Here is a 27,340-nt window from a genome sequence, read left to right as displayed (position 1 = left end):
TTACATTCAGAGTTACACCCATACAAGGGAAATGCTTAATACCTCTTTACCTCAGTTTGTGTCTTTGCTAATCATAGAATCATTTTGGTTGCAAGACACCATTAAGATGATTGAGTCCAACCATAACCTAACTCCAGCACTAAGCCACGTCCCTAAGAACTTCATCTAAATGCCTTTTAAACACCTTCAGGGATGGTGACTCCACCACTTCCCTGGGCAGCCTGTTCCAGTGCTTTACAACCCTTTCCATGAAGAAATTTTTCCTGATATCCAATCTGAACCTTCCCTGGTGCAACCTGGGGCCACTTCCACTCATCCTATCACTTGCTACTTGGGAGAAGAGACCAACCCCGTCCATGCTACAACCTCCTTTCAGGCAGTTGCAGACAGTGATCAGGTCTCCCCTCAGCCTCCTTTTCTCCAGGCCAAACAGCCCCAGTTCCCTCAGCCGCTCCTCATCAGACTTGTGCTCCAGGCCCCTCACCAGCTTCGTTGCCCTTCTCTGCACTCTCCCCAGCACCTCAGTGTCTTTCTTATGATGAGGGGCCCAAAACTGAACACAGGATTCAAGGTGCGGCCTCACCAGCACCGAGTACAGTGGCACAATCACTTCTCCAGTCCTGCTGGCCACACTATTTCTGATACAAGCCAGGATGCTGTTGGCCTTCTTGGCCACCTGGGCACACTGCTGGCTCATGTTCAGCTGCTGTCAGTCAACACCCCCAGATCCTTTTCTGACAGGCAGCTTTCCAGCCACTCTTCTCCGAGCCTGTAGCGCTGCCTGGGGTTGTTGTGATCCAAGTGCAGGACCCGGCACTTGGCCTTGTCAAACCTCGTGCAATTGGCCTCAGCCCAATGATCCAGCCGGTCCAGATCCCTCTGTACGGCCATCCTACCCTCCAGGAGATCAACACTCCCACCCAACTTGGTATCATCTGCAAACTTACTGAGGGTGCACTCAATTCCCTTGTCCAGATCGTTGATAAAGAGATTAAACAGAACCAGCCCAAATACTGAGCCCTGGGGAACACCACTCAGAACCAACCACCAACTGGATTTGACTCCATTCACCACAACTCTTTGGGCCCGGCCATCCAGCCAGTTCTATGTGCATTGCAGAGTACGCCCATCCAAGCCATGAGCAGCCAGTTTCTCCAGGAGAATGCTGTGGGATATGATGTCAAAGGCTTTACTGAAGTCTGAGTACACAACATCCACAGCCTTTCCCTCATCCATAAAGCAGGTCACCTTGTCATAGAAGGAGATCAGGTTAGTCACGCAGGACCTGCCTTTCATAAACTCATGCTGACTGGGCCTGATCCCTTGGTTCTCTTGTATGTGCTACGTAATGGCACTCAAGATGATCTTTTCCATGACCTTCCCTGGCACTGAGGTCAGACTGACAGGTCTGTAATTCCTTGGATCCTCCTTATAGCCCTTCTTGTATTAATAGATGGGCGTCTCATTTGCCAACTTCCAGTCAACTGGGACCTCCCTCTGCTTTTATTGACAAAATTAAGTAAATGAGTCAATAAGGTGTTAGTGTGCATCTACATTGGGTAGAAGTTTGAGTTTTGCTCAGGATTAGTTAAAAAAGATGGGTTACCTCTAACCTAATCACCATCACTTTCCAAGTAAAAGGATGCCCAATAAATCTTTACTTTCTAAAGTTCAGTCTCTCTTTTGTTTTATTTTTGCAGCGCTCAATATAAACTGGGATATAATCCCAGTTTGCAAGTACTAATGCCATTTTTGTCAAGAAAATAAAACAATAAAGTGAGAACTTTATATCTTTCCTGAATAATCACCACACACCTGAATGTATATTTTAAAATACAATATTCCATCATTAAATCAGAATTCTCAGGTGTAGTTCAGAAGTATTTCTGGTGTGTATATGCTGACACTGGCATTGAATCTCCAGCTTCTTTTCAAGGTGACGTGTGCTATATCAAAATATTAATATATTTGTGTGAATAATGCCAACAATTATTACGAGATCAACTTTTGTTGAACTGCGCAGTCGTTTTGTGAATCAAATGTAAAATTGGGGCTTAGTCAGGAGATTTTGCCAAACATTGTATTAGTGGTAACTGCTTGCCATCTTGTAATGTTTAGAAACTATAAAACTCGTGAGACACACACACCACATTAGTCAGGACCGCTTACGAAATCCACTCTCACTGCACAGTCTGAGCAACCAGCTCATTTTTTGACTACCTGGGATTACACCAAACTTTTCTCTTTAGCAGATGGTGTGGTAGTCATGACACTGAGGAAACACCAAGAAATAAATTAGGCAGAGGAGAAGATAAAAATGTTTCCTCTCTGTAACATTTTCCAAGCTTTTCTTGCTCTAATTTCCCCGCTTGCATCCATACAGGCACAGGCGTGCATGTCTGCGCCACTCTCGGTGTCCAGCGCCCTGCTGCCAAGCTTGCTCCAAGACCAGCATCTGGCGTTTGCTGCATTCTGCAGGTGGGTCGTGAGTGACACGCACACGGCACAGCTGTCTGTGTCTCGCATTCAGGTGATTATTTGTTTGCTAATCAACCAGCAGCTCCATTAGTTGAGTTGAAGGTTAGGAGAGCGTGATTAAATATACGGAGAGGCTGTTATGTAGTTGTGGGTAAAATGCTGGGTAGTAATTACAAAAGATGTAGGGATTGTTATTGTAACCCAGGCTGTAGCAAAAATTAAATCTATCTATTCAAAATGCTTGTCACTGAATATCCAATGGCAGTTCCCTAAAGCAGAACAAAAAACCAAACCCGCTCTGTTCTAAAGCGAGAATAAAGACGTATCTCCATGTTTGCATTACAAAGCTGCGGTCACCTGCAAAAATGATCCCATTTCAAACTAAATCAAATATGCAGTTTCTCACAACCACTTGCAAAGGACGTCAAGAGTTATGTGTGAAAAGAGGAGTGAAATCCGATAGCATTGTGCTGCTCGGTTCAATTAGTTTAGCTAGCTGACCAAAACTGCAGGTGTTAATTCTGCAGGTGCCAGTTGGGTCTAATCAATCTGCAGGTTTTATCTGATGCTTAGTGTAGCTCAGCTGGCCAAGCGACAGGCTTAATACCTAGCAGAGAGGCACGGTCACCTGCTAGGATGTGATTTGTTGCTGTATTTTATGCAACTTGTAATAAAGTATAACTTCATATAATTTTTAATTTATTGTGGTTTTATAGGAGCATTTAACCAGTATCAAACGAGGAAAGATCCTCAAATTATTTTAAAATGTCAGCATTTTATCATTAAAATACACAGGTGACATCTTGAAGTCATTGGTTTTGACATCTGCAGTAATGGAATAGTGATATTAATTTTGAGTAAGATGCTCCTGTGCTGTGGGCTGGAGCGTGTAACATTGGGGGTGGGCTGAGGGAACTGGGGGTGTTTGGCCCAGAGAAGGAAAGGGTAAGGGGAGATCTCATTGCTGTCCTCAATCATCTAAAGAGGGTTACAGAGAAGACAGAGCCAAACTCCTGTGCATTTTGCTGAGTGAAAGGACAAGAGGCAATGGTCACAAAATGCAGCAAGTGAAGTTCTGACTGTAGGAAAGAAATTCTTCACCAGGAGACTTAGTCAAACGCTGGAACAGATCTCTCTGACATTGCACAGAGTCTGTCTGTGGAGACATTGGAAGCTTGCAAGGCAACTTGGTCTGCCTTGAAGCTCTCCCTGCTGTGAGCAGGTGGTGGAAGTGAAGACCTCCAGAGACCCCTTCCAGCTGAAATCTTCCTGATGTTCTGCATTGCTGTTCTAGTTTGCACCTGGCTGCCTGCCCTGCTCTCCTCTCTGTTCTTTCAGGAGATGGAGCTTGTCCTCACCTCGAGATCCTGAAAGAAATCAGAAGGGACAGTGGAAAAGGCTTGCCTTGAAAAAGAAGCTTTTAAGAAGTGATTGTGCCTTTGTTAATTTACTGTTTCTAATTGAAAGCTTACAAGGAGTATGGTTTTGCTTTCTAGTGGTTAGCCAGCTGACTCATGTGCCATCACTTGTAAGGACCACACACGACAAACTCCACGCTGAGTTACACTCGAAACTCCTCAAAGGCTTCATCATATCTGGATATTCAATAGGGACTGTGAACAAATAACAGGCTCAAAACCTCAAAACTCAAACCACCGTTTAACTTAAGGAAATCCAGAGTTTTTGCTAAATAAACAGCACTTGTCCCTTGGGTATGCAAGAAGGCATCTCAGAAGTAGGCAGAGCCTGTGGAAACAGAGGTTAGCTGTCCCCTCCACTTCCTTACCTGCAGCTCCTGCATTCGGCCAGGAGTTGCCGTGCAATGGAGAACCTCCCCAGGGAAGGACCCAGGGGAGGTTTCCTTGGCCACATAGGAGGCAAGACTTGGGGGACAGAGGTGTAGTTGTGGATGTGTGTCTCGGGGAGCTCTGTGAAATTGTTGGTGGAGTTACTTCCGGCAGGACTGAGTAGTGGAGTGGGATGGCATTAGACACAGTCTTAGACAGAGAGTGGCATTTTCTCTGCTCCATGGAGGCCATTTTATCACATATATCAGAGAAGGGTAAACTTTTGATGCTGGTTCCCCCAGCGTATCTACTGTCTGCTCTATTTTCTGTGGTGTTGTGAGTACGTATGTGCAAAATGATGGTGCATTGGCCATTTTAACATACCCCGCTTTTTGCAAGGGAATGTATGAAGTGCAGACATTCCTGGACTCATATAGAGCTTGGCTAGTCCTGGTGCCGGTGGTGTCCAGAGCAATATTATACAGAGGTTTCCTACAAACTTGCCCGTCACAACACTGTAAGTAAGCCAAATCCCAGTTCCTCTTGGGCACTTTCAGAATAAGTATGTTAGGTATGCATGGGGGAATTGAAGGACTTTTAAAAGACAGAGAAAGGGCTGGACAATTGTGTATTCATTTTGTAGGCCCTGGTCAGACCTTGCTGTCCAGCTTCTCCTGCTTTTCTCACAAAGAGGAAGACAAGCCATCTCCTGTGGTCACAGGCCACGACTCCCAGCCCAAGTCGCCTGGTCCTGGGATACTTGCTTGAGCTGCTCTCTTGGAGTCAGAAACTGTTGTATTTCACTAGCTCCAAATGTATGCTTCTAAAGAAAAGGGAATAAGATAGTCCTGGGAGGTGCCCTGGACCTCTGCAAGTGTTTCTTGTGTTGGCAACTGGTTGGTTTTGGTTTTTGTTTGTTGGGGTTTGTTTGTTTGTTTTTGTTTGATTGGTTTGGTTTGGTTGGTTTTGTGGTTTGTGTGTGTGTTTTGTTGTTGTTTGGTTTGGTTTTGTTTTTTGTTTTTCTCTAGAGCCTGGAACTGGGTGATCACTGTATTTAGTGCAGGCACATTTCCTGGGACACCTTTGCAAACCTGTCTCGAATAACCTGAAAAGCCATTCCGGGAACTCATGTGTTCAAAACTCCTGCTGTATAAGACCTCTTACTTCTGTCGAAGCCTGCATGCTCCTTTCAGAAAAAAAACCCAACATTTTGGTCCTCAGCTGGTGGCAAAGAGATGACGGATTGAGTTCTGCCATCCCTGGCACACCTGCGCTTGATCAGCTAGACCTGCTTTTGGGTGAGCTTAGGTAGTGCTCAGTAAGGCAAGACCCCTTTGTAGGGCTTCATGGTGAGGTTATAGGGTGGCCATAGTGCATCTGCCTTGAGAATATGATGACCTAAAGGGCCTCAGTGATGGACACCTTCCCTCCTGGAGTGCTTTGGAGAATGACTTTATTCCAGAGAGCACAGAGCTGGTCTGTGCCTCAGGAGGGATTTGGGATACCTGAAGGCCTTCAGTTTGGACACAGGTAGGTTCCTCCACTTTGGGGCACCCTGAGTCAGATGGTCTTAGGAGTGACTTAGCAAGGCCCTGTAGATGTGGCTGCCACTGTCCTTTCAGGGTTATGTGCACAGCTCTTGAAACCTCTTCGCCCACATAATTCTTTTGTGTGTTTCCCAGACTTTTGCAACTTGCTATGAGTTAAAGAGGTTTCTCCACACAGGGTTAATCTGCTTGGGAGGCAGGGTAGATTGAGAATGTATTAATGGGGCTCCAGCCCGTCTGCCTTGCTTCTGTGGAGCCCTGCAGGCTTACACAGTGCCTGCAGTTGCTGGAATCGTAGAATCATAGAACAGTTTGGATTGGAAGGGACATTCAAAGGTCATCTAGTCCACCCCACCTGCAATGAGCAGGGACATCTGCAACTAGATCAGGTTGCTCAGAGCCCGGTCCAGCCTGGCCTGGAATGTTTCCAGGGATGGGACATCTACCACCTCTCTGGGCAACCTGGGCCAGTGTTTCACCACCCTCATTGTAAAAAACAATGAGCCGGGGGCTCGCAAACTGCACCATCTCCTCCCAGAGCACAAAGAGCCGCTTGCCCTGCACAAACCTTTATTTAATGAGCAGTAGCTTCCCCCCGTAGACAAGCCCTCGGGCTGTGGCAAGCGGCTGTCCGCTATTCTGTGTTTGTAGGGTGCCTGGCAGGGCCTCGCTTTGGGTTGGTACTTAGGCAGTATTGTAGTAAATTATAAAAGATCCTCTCTTTGATGCCTTGTGGGAGAAGGCACTGGGCCTGATTTCCCCCTGCCTTGTTCCTTGTGTTGTGATTTGTGCAAGTCGCTATAAACTGCTACCATGCTGGTTTGGTAACCACTTTGCCACAGGTATAAATTACAACCCCAGGTGCACAGCGGTGGGGGAATGAGGCCAACCATCTCTAAAGGTCAAAGGAGCATTCATCACACCGCCACGACTACTGTGACTTCATTGTGACTTCGCATCAATCAAAGTGCTGTTTGTTGTTAAAGAATTTAAAATCAATGCAAAATAAATAAATAAATAAATAGAGCCACGCTTTCCCTTTCTGCTCCTTTGTTCTGCACAGAAACGTCTTGTTGTCCTCTGCTCTTCGCAAACAATGTTTCTGGATGTACAGGTTACAGATATGAGTGTATTTAACCAGAAGCAGACTATGAAGGGATGGGATCGTTCTCAGACGAACTAAAATAGAAGGGAGCAGTGGTTAGAAAGAATCACTGTGACTGTGACTTCCTCAAGCAGCATGGCTCTGATGTCAGATACCGGGAAAGAGGAAGCAATGGTTAGAATGCATGATGGTTTAACCAAAGGTGCAATTTGTTCCAGCTTTCTGACGAAAGGCTCTCCCCTGTAAAAAGGAAATATGAGCAGAGCAAACAGGAGTACTGTTAGGGATCTCCAACTGTACAGAAGTAAATGAGGAGCAGATACGGTCACCCTCAGTTGTCTGTCACCAACTGCAAGAGCACATGCTTGCTCTCAGTTCCCTGCTCATATGCCTCTGCTTTGATCTGGAGAGAGCTTCCCCCCCCCCCCAAAAAAAAAAAACCAACCAAACACCAAAACCAACAGAAACGCCTATTTGACAAGGTTAAATTACAGTTCCTAAAAAAATTAATAATCTGAAATAAAGTAAAAGCCAAGATTATGCTATGTTTAACAATCATATCAGGACTTTTATCTGCTGCTTGTTTTTGGATTAAAGCATTAAGTTTCCTTTGGTCAATTTGTTACTAAATTTGAGCAGCTTACAATTACTGGCTTCTGAGTATGTTGCATTTGTCTGAGAAAGCTGATCATGAATCAGTGTCACATTAAAACATGCCTGTAAAGTTACAGTAGTGGTTAATTGAGAGCAAACATTAAATTCTGAATTCTCCATTTGCTGCTGCGCATCCAATACACATGCACATCCCTGGTGTTTCTGTTGTGTTTTGTTTTGTTGTTAATTAGCAATGCTCTAACTTTGAAGTTGCTCTGCTTGAGCAGGAGGCTGGACTAGGTGACCCTTCAGAGGGGAAGACCCCCTGGGAGGTCCCTCCTGGCTGAAGTGTCTCTGTGGTTCTGTGCCCACACTGCCGAGGGCTGGCAGACCAGAGGAGCAGACAGGAGGATCCGTGGTGAACCTCAGTGTCGCTGCTCTTGTGACCCACACTCAGCTGACCTGGGCGCGTGGTCCCCACTCGGTAACAGGAAGGAAAGTAAGAAACCTGAAGCTTCCTCTCCGTCAGCCCTACAGGAACGTGCAGCAAACGGTAATTTTCCTGCAGCATTTCTAAACCATGTGATTTAATTTACATGTTGTTATAGACCAATTATTTTGGAAGTTCAACAGGAAGATCTTTCTGTATCAAAAAATAAATTCTCCCGACTTTTCACAAGTCTCTATGTGATCACATTGATCTCATCCCTACTACATTCCGCAAGTCTTGTAAAAGTAAGTTTGTTGGGCCTCTATGACCTGCCAAACAGCCTCAGCCATTCTGCTGTACCCAAATAGGAGGCAACAAAACATGGCTTCAGTTTCTAGCGGTCTTTTTCAATATATTTGCATGGCATCAGCTCAAATCACACTCCTCTTGCAGCAATCTGCGTGTCTAAATTATGCCCGATGGACAACCAGGGGATAGTGACACTGACCTGTGCACATGCTGTGAATTATATTAAAAAGGGCTAAACAACAACGACAACAACAAAAAAAACAGTAGGAGATGGTAAAGGGAAGAAAAGTGTTTCAGCGGTTTGGGAAGTCTCTCTGTTTTCCTCCTTTCTTCCTGTCATCTAAGGAGCCTTGGCAATAGTCCTGTCCTCTTATAGGTATGAAAGTTGTGCTGGCCACAGGATGGACTGGTGGACAGGCCGATGCGTAGGCTGACGCGTTGTCCATTGGAAGGGAGTGTCTTAATTTCAGGAGTGCCTGGAGCATGCACTGCTGCTGTATGGGGACTCTGCCCTGGAAGTGGAACCTCATCTTTGCCATGAGCAACTCTTCACGCACAGCAACAGCAGCCTTCTTCATCACTGGTCATGATTTCTGGTGGGCTAACTGGTCATCCCCTCCAGCTGTGTGCTGCCCATTGCTGATGGCCTCCTTGTGCTGTAGCATCTCTTACAGCAGCCCAAGCAGCGTTTGAGAGAGAGGATGGCGACAGCGGCAGGGCCGAACAAACTCCCCACCTTGACAAGGGTTGTACACATTAACTAACATTTTGTAAAGCCCCAAACATTCATCGTTTACCATGTAATGTCAAAGAAAGGAAGATTGCTGGCAGTAGTTTATGAGTGGGACAATGAGATGTCTTTGCAGGAGCTGTAAAGCCCCCCTGCCATGGGAGCGCTGCCCTCTCCCTGGACGGTGAGAACGAGGAGTTCAAAACTGAAAATGGATCAGTTGTGAGGGACAGTAACAGCAATAGCTTCTTTATCTTCATTTTTATGAACACCTCCTTATGTTCAAAACCTATTCACTTCATACAAAAGACAAAGCCCAAAATTTTATCTGTCAAAAGCATTTCTGATGTGCATAGCATTTAGTCACCAGTTGCTCCTGTAAAAACATTTCCTGGCTTGAATTAAGTGGGGCTGCGGGCTTTATTGCCACTGAGACTTACAGATAGAGATCCATGGTCTTTTGATGAAAATTAAACCGAGAAATTTTTATTTAAACTACAGCATCGTTTAACTGAGAAAAAGACTACTCATCCCCAAGGCTCTTCCACAAGCTACTGTACCATTGGGTTTGCAGTCCACAACACTGGCTTCTCCATTCTCCTATGCATGATTTTAAAAAATTGCCTGCATTTTTCTACCCGTGTGGAGCCCCAGTTTCATAACTCAAAGAAAGTGCTGTGTGCTATCATGTGACATTGTAATTATCAAAAAATCACGCATAAGGTCGAGAGAAATGTGCTGAGTGAACCGGGACATTTGGAGCCTGTAGGCACACGGCCTTAAGGCTGAAGGAGATTAATGCTCCTGGCACCACACAGAGCCAGTATTATGTTCATGCTGTGGTAGGGATTTCTTTTTCCATAGACCTCCTGATTGTAAAAGGGGATTCCAAAACTCACATGCAAGCAGCAAATGTCTCCAAGTACACTGTGGCACCCGGCCAGGAACAGAAACCCCCGTTACTGTCTGCTGCCGTGGTACGCTGGTTAGAAATCGGATCGCTGTCCCAGCGCAGGGTATCACGGCACTCAGGAGTCATGTGAGAGAGACATCAGGGAAGAGTAGCTGACAGTCACATCACTGCCAACCAGAAAGGGGATCGGTGCTTAAAAGGAAGCCCTGGATGCTTGCAGCATGACAGAGCCCGCTGCTAATCTGCATATGTCTGGATTAGAAGTCACACCATCATAAAAGATGCCATGAGCCAGGCAGCACCCATATGTCATTCGTGCGGTGACAGTTCCTAAATATCCCGGCCCCCACAGCTCTATTCCAAAGTGTAAACAACAAATAGGAGGCGAAAGGCAGAGCACATAGGCTGTAAAGCATCCCAGTCCTGATCCCGGCATCCCTGCATCGTTAGGATGGCGAGGGTTTTATACTCTGGGTGTATTTGCACATTCTCTTCATCATTTGAAAAAGATTATTGCATTTGCCAATAGTTTCTCATTTTAGTCCTAACGCAACATTATTATGTGGATTGACTGAATATATCACTCTTAATCAGATGCAGAACAGCATACCCTACCTTCCTGACAGTGTTATGGAGCACATACCGCTTGATTTAGTCTGGTGACAGGGCTGTAAACATGGAGCTTCACATCAAGCTCCCCGCCGGGGTGGTACCTCCTGTTCCAGCCTGAATGCAAATGCTGCTGGAGGTGGGGGCTTAGCTCTGAGTGACCAGAAGATGAATATCAGTGCTGGTGCGTGTTTGCGTCTGGTTCTGAATGCAGGCGTGAGCTTGAAACAAAAAGGCAGACAATTTTGGGCAGATTCATATGGATCATTTTGACCATGTGTCTAAAATGAATCAAAGCGCAGATTTGATGAACCCAGATCTGTGCAGAAATGATGCGCAATATACATGATATACATTTTTTTCAGTGTGTTGACTTCTGGGGATGACCTGTGTAGTGTGACTTTCCAAAATATTTTTCACATGCTAGTGATGAGTTCAGTGGTGAACTGTGATTTTTACAGCAAACTGAAATTCAGAAACACATTTTTTTTAGTTTTTAATATAACAATTAAAGTAAATGAAAGTTTCCCAATGAAGACAGCTGTACTGTGTTCTCAAACCAGAACTGACTTTACCAAAAACTACACTTCTTGCAAGTCTTTGTTTATCTGCTGTGGCAGAGGTGAAAATCTTTGCTCAAGAGGTTGTTGATGAAGTGTGGTCTCCTGCATTGCACGTGGGGTGGCAGGCAAAATGGTGGTGAGCAGATCACAGCCCAAAATCTGGTTAGCACCCCCCAGTGAGAGGAGCATAGCTTCAGGTTGCACGCTGCCACGCTGTCCTTGCCAGAAATACTCCAGGTTACTAGAGGGGAGAAGGGAACAAGCTGTGGACATGCAGAGCCTTTCGTTTTTCCTTTTTCTTTCAGAAACCAAACACATGAAGCAGCTGTTCCAATTGCAGATGCTCTCCACTCATCCCTCCTGCTTCACATTCTTGTTGCTATTAGTATGTAGACGCCTCGAGGATGCTCAGGCTTCAGTCAAGTAGTGCACACCTGGTTTCTGCTGGGTCTGATTCTGGGATACAAAGTGAGTGGAACCAAAGCTACAGCTGAGTCAGTGTTCCTTGTCTGGAGCAACCCAGCTATTCTGAGCACTCTCGTGCACTAGGTGCTAGACTCTAACCAGTTTTGGTAGGATTTTTTTGTTTTGTTTTACTGTGCACCTGGGCATACCCCATCTGTAAGTAAGGCCAAATGTCCCTAAATTCTTAGTTATTCAAAGATGCTTTTGCAAAGGCTTCCAAACCTGACTGAAGAAGCTGGGTACCCAGCTCTTACTGGTTTCATGAAAGCAGTGGGAGTCAGCCAACTGGCCTGTTTAGTCACATTCAAAAATCCCACAAGATACCTATGTATGTCTTTCAGCAGCTTTGAAAACCTCTCTCCTAGTGCTTTCTAGCGTATGTTGTCATTAATATTGAAAGGTCAGTCAGGGTTCCAGTATTATTTGGACAGGACTGATTTGTATGGAGGAGACACATGCACATGACAGAGGAAACCTGAGTCTCTCACTGGAATGCACAGCTCAGGCTTTACTGGACTTTGCGTGCATTGAGGCATATGGGTACTTCTCGCTGGAGGTGGAAATGTAGGCTGCGGGTAGCATGATTTAAATACAGGCATAAATCCTGGATCAGGACCCACATATTTCAAGCTGAACTAACTGCTTTGACTGTGTTCTTTTTTTTTTTTTTTTAGAGTATATGGCACTCAATGCAAAGTTTACTTTAAATTATTCAACAGTTGTGGGCCCTGTAGGTATTATTGCATGATAACTAGCTGTCCTGGGTTAATGTTGCTTATTCTTCTTTTGAATAAAGCTAAAAAATTAATTGTTACAAGCTCACGTCTTACCTTGTTTGATCTCACATACTTTCCCTGCTGTAAAGTTGGAACTATGGTGACTTTTGAGGGTTGAGTACAGCACTTGTCCAAACTCATGAGGATGAATAAAAAATAATACATGTATTTACCTCAAGGACACAGCAACAGGAGACAAGCAAAGTTGTTGTGATGTTGCTACAGATGCTTCTAGCTGAAATGACATTCTTAGGCTTAGGCATTTATGTTTACTTTATGGGCTGTTAACCAAGTACCTAACATTTTGCCCAGAAAAAGGACTTACATGAGCTGGATTGCTCATTCTGCAGCTTCCATGACAGCTTAAAGGAAACAATCTGTAGGAAACTCTTCCTTTCAACCTGACCTTCCCAAGATGGACATCTTCTTAGCCCCTCTCCTCATTCTCCATGTTCTCCATTTGATTCTTGAGAACTGCTTTCTCCTGCTTTGGTCTTCCTCCATAAACTTCCTTTATCAGAGTAGGAAGGATGAGACAGGAACCTACACATAAAAAGGAAAAGTAGTGTAAGGAAAAAGGAAGGCCTGCAAAGCCTGGAAGAAGAGTGGTATTCGGGAAGAAGGAAAACCACTGGACAGCAGAGAAGGTGAAAGAGTTGGCAACATGTAGTTAGTAGCACAGCAGGGCAGTAGTGTCAGTTTCGCTGGTCAAGATCTGTGCAGAGCCTTGGGCCAGACGAACTCGGGCAGCTCAAATTTTCATTCCTCTTGACTTATGCATAAGGTCTGTCTCAGTGGTGCATTGCCTACCAAACCTAATCATAAGTACATAGTGTAAATCAGGATATACAAATCTTCCTGTGATTCATCTCTCACCTTGATCTGCCTTTACCCTTATCATTTGTTTTCAGCACCCGCAAGTGGTCCCCTGAGTGCAAGGTGCTACCAACTCGCCAGAGCATTTTTGGATGAAGAACATTTGTGATGATGAGGTGGCTGGCCCCATAGCAGAGATGGCAAAACACACAGAAACCTTTGCTGATTTTCGTCCCGTAAGGGTTGGTCTGGCCTTGTTAGAGGAAGGGGGGTGCCCGTGGTCACCTCGGTGATGAGTGTCTGCCCTTACCGACTAGTGCTAACCAAGCTGGACAGAGAGGCGGAAATTTCAAAGAGGTGAAGTTTCCACACACTTCGCAGAACCGGTGGCTGGGCAGAGGGATGACAGCTTCTTCCTGAGCCCAGTACGGGGCAAGTCCAAACTCTACACTCTCGCCCTGTTTGACACCAGAGAGGGCAGGTTAGAGAGGGGCAGGACACGGCCTGCTGTGGAAGAGCCGCGGAGAGAAGCTCTGCCCTCGGAGCCGGGGGGCGGTGCGGGGGATGAGCTTTTTACCCTGCTGGGAAGGGTTTCACACGGGTGTCAATGAGCCTCTTTGCTACTCTGCCCCCACGCATTCCCCCGGCCACGTTTGTGCCCCACCGTATTCTCCAAAGGAGGTACATGTCCTGCTTTCCCACTTTCTCTATGTACCTTTTTTATGCCTCAGACAGTTCCCCTCCCATCCCCCACTTTTTTTTCTTGGTTGTTTTTTTTGCTTTTTTAAGACAAGTCCTGGGGGCTCTCACTTCTCTTTCCTTCTTCCCAAGGGACATGAACAGCAGCGGGGACTCTTAAGGAGTTATCCAGGAGAATGAGGCAGAGAAGACAGATTCAGGCAGTTTTCTTTTCTTAATAGAGTCATCAGAATGGCTCCCTTTTCTTTACCATATTGACAGAAGCTCTTCTGTCTTTCCAGAGCTGACGCGTATAACAGAGAAACCTTCACTCACATTTTGTCTTGACAAAAGATCAACTTTTTTTCATAGAATCACAGAATCATTTTGATTGGAAGACACCTTCAAAATCATCGAGTCCAACCATAACCTAACTCTAGCACTAAACCATGCCCCTAAGAACCTCGTCTATGTGTCTTTTAAACACCTCCAGGGATGGTGACTCCACCACTTCCCTGGACAGCCTGTTCCAATGCCTGATAACCCTTTCCAGGAAGAAATTTTTCCTAATATCCAATCTGAACCTCCCCTGGTGCAACTTGAAGCCATTTCATCTCAACCTATCACTTGCTACTTGGGAGAAGAGACCAACCCCCTCCATGCTACAACCTCCTTTCAGGCAGTTGCAGACAGGGATCAGGTCTCCCCTCAGCCTCCTTTTCTCCAGGCCAAACAGCCCCAGTTCCCTCAGCTGCTCCTCACCCCACCAAAGGGGAGTCCCAGGGAAAGGAGGGGTGTCAGTCACTGGATTTGAGTGTCAACACTAGGAGAACAGTAATGAGAGAGTAGGCAAAGGGGCAAAAGCATACAAGGAATGGAAAGAAAAGTGCTAGATAAGCTGCAGTTTTGAGATAATGGAGGAAAAGTTATTTACTAGAGAAATGCTGAACCTGGAGGTTAAGGGGCAACAGATGTTAAGTAAACAAACACATTTGAGCTTATATTCTGCTACCATCCACTGAAGAACTAATTAATGAAAAATCTGGCATCTTGGATCTCATTGTCTGGAGAACAGACCACAGGAAAACATGTAAATTTTGGCAGTGTTTTAGTCATAAGGTCAGTCCAGGTAAAGGAATACTGCAGCTCTTTTAGTTACTTTGTCCAAGGAATTTACATTAAAATGATCTGCATTTTTAATGATCGGCAAATCTGACACTATGCTCTGCATTCAGAAGGTCAGAAATAAGTTCGCAATTTTAGGGTTTTTTTACCTTATACTAAAATAGCTTTGTAGCTATCTAACAAAAATCTATTTTTGCTTTTATTTGTGAAGAAAGAAGAAATAAATAGGGGGTATGTAAGCAGAAAGGTAGAAGTTAGAAGGTAGAAGGAAGGGCAGGCACCAAACTCTTCTCTTTAGTGACCAACGACAGAACCCGAGGGAATGGCAGGAAGATGTGCCAAGGGAGGTTCAGGTTGGACATGAGGAAAAGGTTCTTCCCCCAGAGGGTGGTGGAGCACTGGAACAGGCTCCCCAGGGAGGTGTCATGGCCCCAAGCCTGACAGTGTTCAAGCAGAGACTGGACAAGGCCTCAGACACATGGTGTGACCCGTGGGGTTGTCACATGCAGGGACAGGAGTTGGACTCGATGATCCTCGTGGGTCCCTTCCAACTCAGGACATTCTATGATCAAGAACATTGCCATATTCTATTAGAGGACACAACGATCTTTATTAAGTACAAAAAGACGCAGCATAGAGATCTCGTAATTAAACCTAGGAATAACTACACATTATTACACCAGTTTTTGTTATAAGCACTTCATCGTTGTTTTAAAGAGCAATGTCCTTTTATAAAGTATCCTGTTGATTTTGCCTGGGAGAGAGTCCCTCTTACAAATGCAACGACTCAGGCAAAAGCTGCTAATGTAAAAAAACCCCAACACTGTGGTGTACTGAAACCCAAGGTTACTAAACAAAGGAAAAGTGATATTTGAGGCAGTGACAGAGATACCATTGCACTCTCCTCATTATTAATATTGATATTTATTTGATTAAACGTATCCTTTGTTACAGTAGAAAAGAAGCAGTGGCAGAATTGGCTTTTGCCTCCACCGGATTGTTGTAGAATCTAGGAACTTTGCTGGTACAATTACAGTGGAGTTGGCTGTGGACTATGTGAGGCCTCAATCCCAAATCTAGCTAAACTGAGTCATAACCATATCCTCAAGAAGGAGGACAAGACACACTTTCCAGGCATATACTCAGTATAGGATGGTCAATGGGAATTGCAATACATTATCTTTGCTCAAAACATTAATGCTATTAACAATCTGGGTCAGAAGTTTAAACTATTTCCTCTGTCTACCTGGTCTTGGCTGAATCTTACAGCAGACATGGAATATAAAGGGGTGTTAAGGAAGTATAAACATAGGGTCAGCTATGTTCGTGTTGGAAAATGTAGCATTCAAACAGAAATGCATAGAGGCATCTTTTTATAAAAGAGAGGAAGACACAGGAATGGAAATTCCATGTGTTAGCATCTAAGAAGAAGAAATACATAAGCACTGTTTTCTATAACATACTGTGAAGACGTCACTGACAGGCAAGAGGAAGGGGCACAGGCAACTGGAGGGCAAGGATTTCCCAAACGTGACTACAGTCAGTGTTCCCTAATGATTTAAACACTGAAGAGGCAAAACCGCAGTCAGCCTCTCTCTGTCTGGCGTGAGGCAAGCACTATCGCTGTGTTTCTGCTCGTCTGCTTGCAGCTTTCTGAACAAGTGGCCCACAATAATGATCTGATGCTCTCAGTGTCACTAACATGGAATCCGAGTTATTAATCCCTCATGTGCACCGGGTCACATGTTGTTTTTGGGACACCATGAGTAAGGTAAAGAAGGACAAGCCTGAACAGACTGCATAGCTGAAATACAACCCTTTTTGATCATATCCATCACATGTTTTTTCCAGAGGGAAAGGCATGAGCAGCAGGGATGCTAAGCTTTTTAACCTTGAATGACATCCTCTGATAAGCCCAGGCACACAGGAAAAGAAAGAGGCAATGGCTTCCACCCACCAGAAGTCTTATATTTCCACAGTGCCGAGGCTGTGATAATTATGACGCATCCAGCTGGTGCTATTATTCAACCATTCCTGCAGGAGGGGGTCGGTCTTAAGCGCCATAAAGATTGCTGCGAAACTTCATGGCGGCAAAAAGTTAATTAACAAACAGCAGTTAACTATTCACATGAATGGCGGGAACAACTTCCACAGCCATGTGATTGTATTTGCCTTCAGTGCAGTGTTTAAGATGCCTCACTCGTGGGCCAGAAGCCCACTGTGCTAAGTGCTGCATGAAACGGGTGAATGGAAAAAAGGAGAGAACAAGCTCGTAGTGGCAGTTGTCAGCCTGCTCTTGGAGGAACAGTTGTTGCAGTTGAGCCAGTGCCAGTGTAAAACTTACAGCGGGAAAAAGGGGGGAAAGAATCACAGCATCAAGAGAGCATCAGCCAAGCTATCAGTAGGGAGAAGTAGGGACAAAAGGGTGAACGCAGATGCTGATGGACTGGAAGATGCATGAATGCCTGGTGAGGGGTCGTATCCAGGAGCAATGGATAATGATAAAAGATAATTGGTCATGATAGAAAGGGGAATTTAACAATGGAAGGAACCAAAAGAGAGAGCATGGCTTGGTGAGCAGTCTTTTAGGTGGGAAGGAGAGTTGAGGCCTGGCTGCCGACAGCATGAAGACACAAGTGTGAAGAAACCTACACATATAGGATCAGCTTGTCATCAGCACACAAGCCTCCGCATCCAGGGATGGATGAGGGTGGAAAGAGGATGAGGAGCTCTCCGAAATTTCTCAGTTGATGCAATCTGAGGAGGGTCATGGCTGAGAGCAATGCGAGAGCAGAGAAAGGGCTGTGATACAGGTTTATACAAAAGAGCAGAAAAGAGGAGGAGAAGAAGGAGAAAGGGAGCATAAGAGAAGAGGCGTCTTAGTGAAAAAGTGACTTCAGTGACAGTAGAAAAAAACCACAGGTCTGTCAGGGCTGGGAGATGGTGGAGAAGATAGTTTGTCTGCAGAAGGTTTAGAAATTGTATGGTCATGCAGAAGACTGTCAGGGGAAAGAGGGAAAAGCTGAGTGGGGAAGCATTCAGGTTGGGCGAGTTGCCATGAGAGGTTATAGCAGGAGAAGCTTGTGAGGGCAGCAAAGAAGAGTGTGGAGATGGACAGGCATCCAGGTTGGGTCAAATGTCATCAGAGGTGTGATGGAGAAAGGCCAAGGTAGGGTTTAGGTTTGTGTGACTGATTGAGGCGAGGGGTGGGAAGAGCAGCAGACAGAAGTGTGAGTGGAATGGAAACTAAAGAAAAGGGCCTAAGCAGAGCAGGTAGGCAAGTGCTGTTGAGTATGCGGGGAGAGTTTTTGGGGAGTAATATAAAAACTAGAAAGCTGAGTTTCATCTGGGTGGAAAGGGAACCCCTGTGAACGTTATTCTGGTGCCTCCTCACATAGCCAGAGGGTGTTATTTTCTTTGTGAGGAGAATGGAAATTGCATAAAGGAAAAGGGGTAGTTGAGATTTCTTAGCGGGGTACATGACAATTAAGCCTAAGGTAGTAAAATGGTTTTGGTCATTTTATCTTAAACATGTTTTCCTTATATCCATCTTTGTGGCAAAATTGTACTTAATGACATTTTCTGCAATCTCTTCTCTAGCACTGTGCTTTGCCAGCTTTTGGAGAAAAGGATCCTGGCTTAGGTGGACCACTCCTCAGTGCTTTCCTGGGCTCTGTTTTTGGTATGATAGCTGTCTGCAGTTATTTTTAGGTGATGTATAGATTTGCATTTCCTCAGCTGGAATTTCCTTGTTTTTTTCAACCGTGGTTTTCAACCCTGCTAGGTTGTCAATCTCAGATCTTCCCAAAATGCTTGAAATCGTTCTTAAAACATGCTCTAAAAACTTTTCATAGATCCCACTGTTCATGCAGCTTCTTCCCTTTCTGCCTTTAGACCAGCTGTACTGGCTAGGATGCCATTATAGGAATCATCACACCAAAATTCTGTTAACGCTCATAAAAATGCATTTTCCGTCAATGACTGAAAGTGTTCATTTTCCTTGCCTTTGTGTTCAGGCAGCTTCCTACATTCATACTTTACTTTTTCTTCTAAATCTTTTGCCTCAGAGTTCATTTTCTGTCTTGCTTTTTGTATTAGAAATACACACCACATCATTTGAGTTAAACAAAAATGTCCCCTATTCCCCTTCCCCTACACTGTTTGAATAGAGGCCTGTGTAAGAAGCCCTGCCAGCTTTGAAATGGGAAGGCTGGTAATTTTTTTGCTTACATGGAGATCATTTTAATCCAAACAGACTCTCATTACGAAAGATATAAAGGACATTCCATTGCTTCTTGAGTCCAAACCACTCCTAAACTGACACATTTACCACTAGGTCTGAGTTTGCACAGCACAAAGCACATAAGAGAACTTTGTCTGCAGTGTTATAATGCTGTTCTTTCAGAAACCTGATAATTCTTCAGCCTGAGCTTTGGCATGATCTCACTAACAAAGCTGAGCACATGGGCAATAGGGTGCATATCTGAGGGATGCCTTATGTCAGAGGCCTTAGTTTGTGATAGCACCAAGTGACCCTTGTCCTCTCTAGATGCCTTCAGCCAATGCAAGACAACGTGAGCTATGATCACACGCATCCCTTACATGCCAAGACTTTAAACCCAGATTACTATCATCAACAACTGCTTGAAGAGCCATCACAAGCTAATTGGGCTGCAAACGCTGCTTTCGGATCTGTAGGAGCTTATTTACCGCCCTGAGAAATTCAACCTCCGCTTTAAAGAAAGGCCAAAACCAAGGAGGGAATCTGCTCCAGACACCATTGGTCTAATCGCTGACTTGTCTCCTCATGTTATTAATTGTAGGTTCTGGGAAGAGGATGATTTGGATTGGGTGGCAACTGTCACTCTTCCTGAAGAGAAGAAATAACTTTGCCTGTCTGAGGATACTTGATAGTTTTCTACATGCCAGTCATACGTATGAGAGGATGATCTTGCAACTATTATATCTGCATGGGCTGCTCCAGCTCTTTGCAACTCTTATTAGCACACAGACTGTGACATATGCATTATAGTTGCCAGGTACTTTAGCTTTTGGACTGCATACAACTTCTGAACCTTACCAAGATGAAATGTATTTGTGAACAGAATGAAAAGATTTAGCCAGAAAGCAACTGACAGGCCATCTCCCCTTTGAGATGTGTAAAATGCCTACCTGTTTTGTAGTTGGGGCAGTAAATATACATGGAGGGTCTGCAACTGATGCTCATTCTGAGTGGAGTGAAAATGTGGCTGCAAGATGTTTTACCTGACCTTACCTAAGAAGAAGTCTGAGCCTAGCTTGAGAGAGGCTGTTTTACTCCTTTACTTCAAGCATCAATGCATTCTGAGCTCTTTTACCTGGTGTGGCATGGATTTCAACAGGTTCCTAACCTACTGCATTAAGTGAGATGACAATCAGGCTTTCAAACTTAAAATGAAATATTTTTCATCTCAACCGCTTTGTATGGTTTGAGAGTAGATGGATATGCCTCAAAATCTGAATTAAAATGGAAATGACACCATATTTTAATAGACAGGACATCCTGAAACATTGCCTCTCATCTATGGGATCTTCTGAGGGGCCCAGAGGACAAGTTAAGTTGGCAGGAGTTAGTTAGTTATGAGGTCAGAAAACAGAACTGTGTTGAGAAGAAAAGAAAACAGCCCTGTGGTTCTCCGAAAGGGGCAGTCCCTCCTGATAAAGAGACACTGGAGGCAGCTGTCTCCCCTCTCTGCACCACGAGTGGGATGCACTCCCACTTCCCGTCTGAACAACAGAGAGATAACGTGAAAAAGCCACAGCGACATTTGACATTTCTTTCGGTTTCCCTTTTTATAGCCAGACAGTGTGATTCACTGGGGTTCTTCTTGCAAGTGGAGAGGTATGAAAAGAAAATTCAAGTATAGGGCTCAGATATCGAAAGGTGATATTCCTGTCCTTATGACTGTCTCCAGAAGGACTGAGAGTAGGTCACATTCATCGCTATGAGTACGTCGTCATCTGCTCCACCATAGGTACAAGACAATTCCCTCATGACTGCAGTTCTTCTGCCTCCCTGACCCTTGTTGCACAGGCGTCTAATCTAGGCCAGGCACACAGGAAAAGATTGCTGTCTTGTTTTTTTTGTCACGGTGCATCTGGTTTATAGTGCTCTGGAAGAGCTCAACATATGCCCTCTCACTTCAAACTTATATAAGTGGCAGATGCAACACCACAGAAGATGGTGAATGAAGTGTCAGGCTTTAATAAAAGAAGCTTACAAAGGCATTCTACCAACCAAGGCTTTCTGGAGCTACATACAGTCCTCTGATGCACATAAAGTATTTAATTTGTCGATGGCCTGAAAGATCTACTTACGACTGGGCTGGGAAACACAAAGCCCAAGTACTCATGATAAGCATGTAGCTAGAGGGAATTTCAGAAATTAGAAAAAGGTCATTAAAACACCTAATTGCAAGTGATTGCAGCATGCATATCCATCACATAATACCTTTTCAAGTCCTTTAAAAACAAGACAGGTTGGGATGAGCTATTCAGTACCCAATGCAATGGTATTCCAGTGGAGCAATACACTAGCAAAGGATGTATTTGTATACATATGTACATTTACACAAACACATGTGCACACAGACACAACTACAAACGTACATGCACACACACATTTGCATATGTGCATACAATGTATATTTCACGACATATATGTAGATAAAATTTTGTCTGTGTAACTTTGCCAGTGATTTTCCCTTTGTAGACAAACTGTGGGTGTGTGCATGGAGCTCCTGAAAAATTTCATTAGCAAGGAACAGAGCAGGTTGCTGATGAGCTTGTGGAATCATTGAATAATTTAGGTTGGATGTGACTTTTGGTAGACACAAGTCCAACCCCTTACTCAAAACGGGGCAGGTCTCTGAGCAAGACGAGGTTGCTCAGAGCCTTTGTCCATTTAGGTTTTCAAAATCTTGAAGGATGGAGGTTCCACAATTCCTCTGTGCAACCTGTTCCATCATGCTTCTCCAGCTCCAAATCTTTTTCTGTCTGCTTGTGTTTGTGGGTGCATGTGCGCAGAGAATGGAGGCAGCAGCAGAAGGAAGGAGTGCACGCAGAGGTGCGTATGAGCTTGTACACAGATCTGTGTTCACGGAACAACAATCCCAAATTCTGTTTCCTCTTTGGCAAGTGAAAAGTGCATGCTGCCACTGGTGACCAGGGTAATTGCTAGACAACTTTAAAAATAATCTCCACATTAAGCAGAATCGTGTGTCGTGTTAAATGAGATATTTTTAGCAAGAATATGCTTTTAGTTTGGAATTAGTTTTGCAGTTATGCAAGGATTCACTGCTTTTAAATAACTGGAAAAATGAGTGCCTTGAATCTCTTTCACATTGAGCTCTATTGTCAGTTTATTAAATTCAGATTTACTGCTGACTTTCCTAGCCAAAAAATAGCTGTTAGCATACTATAACAGAGCATAAATTTGAGTTCACTGAATCAAAGACACTGTTAAAGAAAAAAATTCCTTAATGACTTGTCTGATCTAATAAATCCTGCCGTTCGCATAAAACAAGATGACAAGAATTTATGTCTGCTAGATGTGTAAAACTAAGGCAGTCATGGTGGTTAGAACTTGAAATAGTTTCTTTAGCCATCTGGTCTTTACCATAGACTCTTGTACTTGTAGGTAATAATAGGGTAAGGATAGAAATGGCTATGTTAGATGCTGTTGAGATGATAGAAACATCTTTTGCAGCATTAAAATCAAAGCAGCCAGATGGCTTGAGGTGCCTGAGGTTGTCTGTGGTCCATCATGTTTCACGACTGGCAGAATGCTCTTGTCAACAGACCTGCTTTAAACTTCAGAGTTGCAGTGGGAAAGGAAACTCATCACAGTTCTCTTTCAGGAAATCCCATTTAACAGCCTCACATAAACTCACTGACCACCAGCTCCGAGTGCTGGCAAATCTGTGAAGTGACATTTCTTCTTATTTACCTTGGGTAACGTCTGACTGAAGATGTCTCTAGCCTGCCCACCCCTTGCCTCACAGCTGCTCCCTCATTTGTGGAAATAGAAACCACCTTATTGACAGTCTCTTCAAAGCCTGGCTGAACTTGGCCTTACCTGTGCTCCGAGGACCTTCAGTGAGCTAGTGAGGAGCACAGGCTTTTCAGCTCCCTCGTGTCCTTGGTGAGCTGCATGAACACACAAGATCACATGCACTTTTCTGAAATGAAGTCAAAATAAGAGAATGCCCTTGCGTCCGCCAAATGCTTTTGCATTTACTGAGCACTTACCACTCATTGTCTGAAAGTCAAATAACTAACTTTGTAGTTTCACCATTAGGTTTGATTATACAAACGTATGATTCAGATTCCTTAATATGTGAGTGTATATATACACACATATATACAAATTATAATGTATATAAGCAAAAAGTAATTCTGAAGACCAGTTTCTGTTCAGTTAGAGAGCTTACATGTGCCTAGAAGATTTCATACATTTGCGGGCCATGCCTAAACTTTATGTAGAGCCAGGGATGTTTTTTTTCAGGCTCAGCCATCAGTCTTGTAACAGATGCCATAGAAATCCAAGCGCGTCTCTTCTGTTCTCCTGGAACAGCATCGCCCCACGGCTATCCTTGGAGGCATCAGTAGAGACCCAAGTTTCTTTGTTTGATTCAAAGCATACCAGCATAGGTTCATTGATTGAAATGTACTTTGGTTCCATTCATTCCCACTCATGTAGTGCTCCCTCATGGCAAGGTCTTGTAACTGTGGCTCGAGCATCACAGTTTTTTCTTTCACATCGGGGCTGTATTCTCCCAGAAGCATAAAGACTCCAGGATGGGTTTCCTAGCACAACTTCAAAGTGGGCCCTCCCATGACAGCATTTCAAAGCACTTTCCTTTTTTTTTTTTTTTCACAGTCTGAAGCTTCTGTGAGCAGCACAGTAACTCTTTCCTTTATCCCCATTAATGGCAAGCATTGTACAGCCCTCAATTCCTTCTGCAAACTAGAGCCATAGAGTTTTAGCACCCTTCCACTCTTTGCAGCCTTCAAGAAGACAAATTCATTTGCATCATTATAATCTCTCTTCAGGACCTGTGTGTGTGAGGAAAAGTGATGTGCCTGGAATAAGGCGTAATGGCAGATCAAAGAGAGGGGATCTCCTCAGAGAGAAAATGAGAAAGAGAGGAAGGAGAAGACCTTTGTGAAGAGTCACAACAGGTAATAGCGAGCTCTTCAAGACTGGGAAGAAAAGAGAAGCAAGTAGATGACTTAGGTTCAGGGAGGCAGTGCAAAAACATTTCTGCTTTCAAGAGTACAGGCTTTTTGTCCAGATGATTCCTTGCAGTAGCTTCATTGCTTCTAAGGCAGGGCATCCCCCATTTACCCTCTTTAGTTCCCTCTGTACAGTCCTGTAGGGCATTTGGGAGCAGAGGAATTTTCCACCCATAAGAAAAAAACCCAGATGGCCTGGCAATGTTGAACTCCCTTGCCTCAGGGGCTGCATTGCTGTGTCTTTTCTGGTGATAATATGTCAAAATGCAAATATAGTAGGATTTCAGGCCCCCATGTGGAGCTTTTGCCTAGGAAATGTAGCTGATGTTCACATCATACTTTCATGTATTTATTTTTGTTGGTAAGTTTGAACATATTTTCCTCAGCCTGCGGTTCTCTTCCTGCTGGTTGTACACATGTAGTGAATAATTCATTCCTGAGAATATAATTTCACTTCCTTAGTCCTGATGCTTTTCTGCTACAAATCCAGATGTGTTGCTCCATTAGTTAAGTTCTTCTAGTGTTAGCATTAATAATAATAGGATTTGCCACTGACAGCAGGTGCATTTTCATGTTTCAGCTTGAGGTTCTATCAGGGGACATTTGTGTGCCTTGAAAGCATGCCCAATGGACAGAGATGTGATTTTAGGGTTATACTAGCTCTGTCTGTTGGCAGTGGTACAATAGGAGACTTTGGGGAAAGAGACAAGCCAGTCCTCTTTCTGGCTTTCTCATTTAAGGTTAAGATATGGCCTGCTGTAGAACCGACAGAAAACTCGTTCAGGTCAGTGTTGTCTCTGTTTCAGCATGTCTTCCCATGTTTGAATGAGAGGGGGCATATCTAAAGCTGAGTCTGTGATACATACCAGGGCAGGGTAAGAAAACACATTTTAGCAACTAACTGCTCTCAGTTTTCAGCTGGTGGAAGTGAATATGAGCATCTAACTTTGAAAAAGCATGGCCCAGCATCTAGTACATTTAGGTCTCTTCAGCCCTTTTCTGGAGCATCTGTAATTTCTTCACAGCCCCTTGCCACTGGACATAGGTTCCATCAAGCAGGGTACCAGCCAGAGGTGGCTTCTAGGTTCCCCGGGCCAGCAGCAGCAGATGGGTGAGTTAACAAAAGAAGAGATCTTCCCTGCAGGGATTCTGTCAGGTGTCTGTAAAAAGCAAGAAGATGCTGAGATGCTGAGAGTATCACCCCTCCTGGAGGTTTGTCTAGCTGGGCTTAGGGCCAAATTCGAGAAAGCACAACTGAGGGGTCCCTGCTCTTCCTTTGGTGATCTTGAAGAAAGCACTCCCAGACAGCTCTGGTCCTCTTGACCCAGTTACTTTTTGGTGTTCCTCTGTTATAAAAAAGAACACCATCACAAATTAGAAATAGACCCCCCAAAAAAAAGCCAAATTAAATTTCTTGGTGCATTTCTGAAGTTAACGGTGCAGCAGGGTTTCCAGGTCAGACCTACATTTAGTAATATATACGTGTGTACTAAAAATATATTGGTAAAGCTTGACTTCTTGTGAATGTAATGCTGCTGTTTCTAAGGGAGAAGGCATATGGGATATAAGGAACATACTGTGCATGAAACATGAGTAAATAAAGCTGTCACCAAGAGTTTCAAGTCTTACCACTAGGCTGATCCATACTCATGGGGTGATCTTGAACTTTTAATAAAAATGGATGCTCTAGTCCATAATGATCTAGTCCTCCAGCTAACAAAAAACACAGGAAATTGAAGGAGAAATGTAGTGTATTTCAACAAGGGCGCACACAAGCTTTGTGGGTAGCAGTCTGCTCTGGCCCTGAGAGAAAGTGGCTGGTGGATGCAGAATACAATGAACGAATATAGAACTGTAAAAGTACTGGCAAAAGAAGCTGATACTATCTCAGTTTCTCGGCTGCATCCCCTACACTCATCTTCACTCTTTCCATGTCTGTGAGTGAATCGAGGTGTTGTCTGAGGAAAAGTGATAGATAAAAGACTATCACAGGAAAGACGCATGACACACTCAAAGCGTCATCAGGTTTTACAAGCCTGTACCAATATTCCAGCCACTCAGGCTATTTAAAGAGTCTTGTTTGCTATAAAAAAGAACCTCTATTAAGACATGTGAGTTCTCAGATGGTCCATGCAAAATATTCAACAGAGAGTAGGGCTTTGCCTTTTGAATCTGGCTTATGCACTATACTTATGACATACTTGAGGACACCCTGTACATCACATAATTCAATTGATATGACTCCATTTAGACCGTCTCACACCCAGAGACAGGCAGCTGATCAGGTGCTGAATATGCGTTATACCAAGAGGAACTGCAGACATGTCACACATCTAGACACCCTCCAAAGAGTAAGCGATGACAGTTGCATGCAAGGTCAGATGGGGGAGCAGTTGGATCATGGGCAGCAATTAGAACATCAAGAGAGGAAACAAAACATTCTTGTTGCAGGTCCCCACGTCTCCCGTGTGGTTGCAGTTGATCTGTGAAATTCAGGTCACTTGCCAGGTTTGTGTTGCTACATTAAACAGCATTACAGGAGAAACAACATTGTGCTGCACAAGGCTTAAAATGAAGTCGCCGCAATACAAAATGAATGCGAGAGCCAAGAATTGAAGAAAAGGGACACGTAACCTTTTGAAATAAATATACGCTCTTCATTTCTAAATTAAAAGCAAAACCAACTGGGAGGAGAGTTTAAATTTGTCTTTTCACCCTTTCTGGGAGAAATTCTAATAGCTGGTTTGGTGGGGCCCAAAGCTGGGCTAGAAATGGCAACGATTAAGCTGAGAACTATATGCCGAGCCAGAGTGTATCCAATGGCAATCAAGCAGTAGTAAAGGAATTTAAAAAAAAAAAAAAAAAAAAAAAAAAAAAATCAAAAAAATAAAAGAGGAGCCAGCTGTGTCCACTGAACATGGCATTAAGTGAGAAAAGCTGTGAAATTGGGAGAGCGAAGCGGCGGTGCACCAGTGTGCGCAGGGCTGGGTTTCCGAGGGGACCTGTCGGCGGGATGCTGCCCTCGCAGCGGGGAGGGAGGAGAGGAGCGTGGGCTCTGCCCGCTCGGCGCAGTTGAGCAGGATCACAAATAATAGATTATAGACATCTGCCTGTTTGATGTGGGTGTGAAATTCTAAAT

The 27,340-nt window shown here is 44.2% G+C and overlaps 1 protein-coding gene across 2 annotated transcripts in view; it reads left to right on the top strand.

The window, feature by feature from the left end:
- SEC61B (SEC61 translocon subunit beta) overlaps window positions 1-6,806 on the top strand; it is a 46,861-nt gene extending 40,055 nt beyond the window's left edge. Inside the window, exons 4-5 of one of the 2 annotated variants that reach the window (XM_065629339.1) lie at window positions 2,384-2,478; window positions 4,909-6,806. In XM_065629339.1, coding sequence (XP_065485411.1) covers window positions 2,384-2,478; window positions 4,909-5,033 — 220 coding nt within the window. In that variant the 3' untranslated portion in view covers window positions 5,034-6,806. The remainder of the gene's footprint in view (window positions 1-2,383; window positions 2,479-4,908) is intronic. The other variant, XM_065629340.1, reaches the window with a different exon arrangement.
- The last annotated feature ends 20,534 nt before the right edge of the window (window positions 6,807-27,340 follow it).

This window comes from Caloenas nicobarica, chromosome 2 (genome assembly GCF_036013445.1).
Source record: "Caloenas nicobarica isolate bCalNic1 chromosome 2, bCalNic1.hap1, whole genome shotgun sequence".
Taxonomy (NCBI): domain Eukaryota; kingdom Metazoa; phylum Chordata; class Aves; order Columbiformes; family Columbidae; genus Caloenas; species Caloenas nicobarica.
This window is presented reverse-complemented; position numbering and strand designations above follow the sequence as displayed.